The sequence below is a fragment of the Nicotiana tabacum genome, chromosome 15 (assembly GCF_000715075.1).
Source record: "Nicotiana tabacum cultivar K326 chromosome 15, ASM71507v2, whole genome shotgun sequence".
NCBI lineage: Eukaryota > Viridiplantae > Streptophyta > Magnoliopsida > Solanales > Solanaceae > Nicotiana > Nicotiana tabacum.
In genome coordinates, this window is record NC_134094.1 from 36,924,341 (window position 1) to 36,927,781 (window position 3,441).

At 38.7% G+C, this 3,441-nt stretch overlaps 1 protein-coding gene across 1 annotated transcript; it reads left to right on the plus strand.

The window, feature by feature from the left end:
- Positions 1-924: 924 nt before the first annotated feature.
- Positions 925-2,730, plus strand: LOC107760708 (pentatricopeptide repeat-containing protein At5g43790-like). The gene has a single exon (XM_016578809.2). It carries the CDS (start codon positions 925-927, stop codon positions 2,728-2,730), a length of 1,806 nt encoding a protein of 601 aa, XP_016434295.2.
- Positions 2,731-3,441: the final 711 nt, after the last annotated feature.

Sequence of the window (3,441 nt, forward strand, 5' to 3'; positions counted from 1 at the left end):
TTCGGCGTAAGTTTGGAATTTGAAAATTTGAAATAGTTCATTAAGCTTAATTTGAGGTGCGATTCGTGGTTTTAATGTTACTTTGTGGATTTGAGGTATCGAGTAGGTCTGTGTTATGTTTTGGAACTTGTTGGTATGTTTGGACGGGGTCCCAACAGGTTCGGATGTGTTTCAGATTGATTTCACACCTTTTTGGAGTTTGCATGAGCTGCTGGTTTCTCTTATTTTTCTGATACCCCAGTTGAGCTTCGCGATCGCGGGAGCACAGACGCGATCGCGATGAGTATTTTGTCACTTGGGTTTGTTGTTTATCTGAGTTTGCGAGGTAGACATTGCGTTCGCGGACAAGGAAATCTGGGTGGGAGAGACTTGTACGGCGCGTTTGCGAATGTCTGGTGTTGCATGACGAGTGCAAAATCGGTGTATAAAACTTAGGCTCGCTAGTCAAAGATAGTATAATATTAAATCATCTCCACAGGAATTGGTTTAAATAATGTTCAAATAAATCTTCCGCTTAACACTATTAAAGAAAATAAACTTTTGATTTTGAGTTATCAACGAACTAAGAGTAAAAATTAAGATTATCAATTACGAACGAGTAATGAAAATTGAATAGCTAAGTAGCAACAACTGAATATCAATGAGAGAATTAAAGGCATGTGCAACTATTATTTGGGAAATAACTCTATTCTAAGTTCAAACTCTTAAGTTCTAAACGACCGGAAGTACTACTTTTCTCACTTTACGGAAAGATGCTGTGAGTTCTAACTATGTCTTTATTTAATTTTAGATGTGGATCAGAATTGTTGTTGAGTTCAGCCGTGCGGTTAATCCTGTGCAAGTGCACCATCAAAAGGAGAGCTCTCATTCTGCACTAATGACTTGAAAGGTTATGTTTGTCTTGTAAAGCTTCGAGCACATCACATGAAAACATTGAGCCCAAAATCTGCCCACCCAATTTTCAAACTCATACAACAATGCATAAACATAGCCACCCTCAAGCAAGTGCATGCTCAAATGATCACAACTGGGCTTATTCTCCACACTTACCCTCTCAGTCGCATACTCATTTCGTCCTCCACCCTAGCCGCCACCAACTCCTATGCGCTAAGCATTTTCAACCAAGTAAGCAATCCAACTATTTTCCTTTTCAACACCCTCATCTCATCATCCCTTGCTAGGAAAGATGATCAAGTTCACTTTTCCTTAGCTCTTTACTCTCGTATTCTCATTCAAACCACTCTCAAGCCCAATAATTACACCTACCCGTCTCTTTTTAAGGCTTGTAGTTCTCAACCATGGCTTCAACATGGCCGTGCCTTGCACACCCATGTCTTGAAATTCCTCGAACCACCTTATGATCGTTTTGTTCAAGCCTCGTTGCTTAATTTCAACTCCAGGAGTGGCGAATTGGGGGTTTCAAGATTCCTCTTTGATCAAATCACAAGACCGGATTTAGCTTCTTGGAACTCCATACTTACAGCTTATGCCCATAATACTTCTGTTCAATATGAAGGCAGTTTTAGTAATGCTTATGATAGCACTAATTTGTCATTGGAAGTTTTGATTTTGTTTAATCAAATGCAGAAATCTTTGACTAGTCCTAATGAGGTTAGTTTGGTGGCGTTAATTAGTGCTTGTGCTGATTTGGGTGCGCTTAGTCCGGGGATATGGGCTCATTCTTTTGTGCTTAGGAATGGCCTCAAGCTCAACCGCTTCGTTGGCACAGCTTTAATCGCCATGTATGCAAATTGTGGCTGTCTTGATATTGCTCGACAGTTGTTCGATCAATTGCTCGAAAGAGACACATATTGTTATAATGCCATGATTAGAGGACTTGCAGTGCACGGCCTTGGGCTGGAGGCTCTTGACCTTTTCGAGAAAATGGAATTAGAAGGTTTGGTTCCTGATGATGTAACTATGCTAGTTATAATATGTGCTTGCTCTCATGTGGGGTTGGTTGATCAAGGCTGCGAATTTTTTGAGTCAATGAAGGAGGATTATGGAATTGAGCCTAAGCTTGAGCACTATGGGACCTTAGTGGATCTTTTGGGTCGAGCAGGCCGGGTGAAGGAGGCTGAGGAAATAGTTCAGACCATTCCTATGAAGCCAAATGCAGTTCTTTGGAGGTCTTTACTAGGAGCTGCTCGTGTTCATGGTAACTTAGAGGTAGGTAAATCAGCATTGAAACAGTTGATACAGCTAGAGCCAGAGACTAGCGGGAATTATGTGTTGTTATCGAATATGTACGCTAGCTTGAACAGGTGGGATGATGCGAAAAATGTAAGGAAGTTGATGAAACAACATGGGATCGACAAAGCTCCTGGTAGTAGCATTGTCGATATTGGTGGTGCTATGCACGAGTTCCTTATTGGCGATAAGACTCATCCACACGCTAAATGGATATATCTGAAGCTGGACGAAATGAATAGAAGGCTGCAAGAACACGGACATAAGTCAGGAACAAGAGAAGTGTTGTTTGACATTGAAGAGGAAGAGAAGGAAGATGCACTTTCATACCATAGTGAAAGGTTAGCCATTGCTTATGCTCTTATTGCATCTGATTCTGGTTCCCCTATTAGAATTATAAAGAACCTAAGGGTTTGCAGTGACTGCCATGCAGCTACTAAGCTTATTTCAAGGATTTATGAGAGGGAAATTATAGTAAGAGATAGATCTAGGTTTCATCACTTCAGAAATGAGGCTTGTTCTTGTATGGATTACTGGTAGAACTTTCTTTTACTTGGTGTTACATTTGAAACAACATATAGTTTAAGGCGGATCTATGATTTCTAATACATGAGTGCACTACTAAAAAAAGGGAGGAAAAATTATATTAAATGGAATTGATCCCTCCCTATTCCTCTTAGTAAATAACTCAATCTTCAACGAAGTGCATCATTCAAACTTCTTGAAACATGGGTGCGAACAGTTAATATTATACCAATTTTAAAAAATATGTACATAAAATATCTAATTTTGTGGAGAGACTGCGGGTTCGTGCCCCATCATCTCCCTATAAATTCGGCCCTAGTTTACTTAGTCAGACATCCTGCCTCCTTTATTTTAAAAAAAGAAAAAGAAAACGTAAACTAATGTTACATTTCCTTGTGATCTTGCTTTTGGTGAAAGATGTATGTATAAAAATAGAGCTACTGTATTATATTTATCTCTATCTTTTAGTATTGTTGAATTATAGCAAGTTGATTAATCATGGAGAAATGATAAGTCTTACATGCACTCAAAAAAATGCTTTATGGACTCCAATTACATATTCACTGCGTCTAAAAGTACTTTAATTTACTCTCCGAAACACTATGAATTGTGAAAAAAATCCAATTAAGAAGAATTACAAACCTGAAATCCACATCTGCTGTAGATTTGAGTCCTTTTAATGAGTGATTAAATTTACTACCAAAAAAATATATATAAATGTATGTA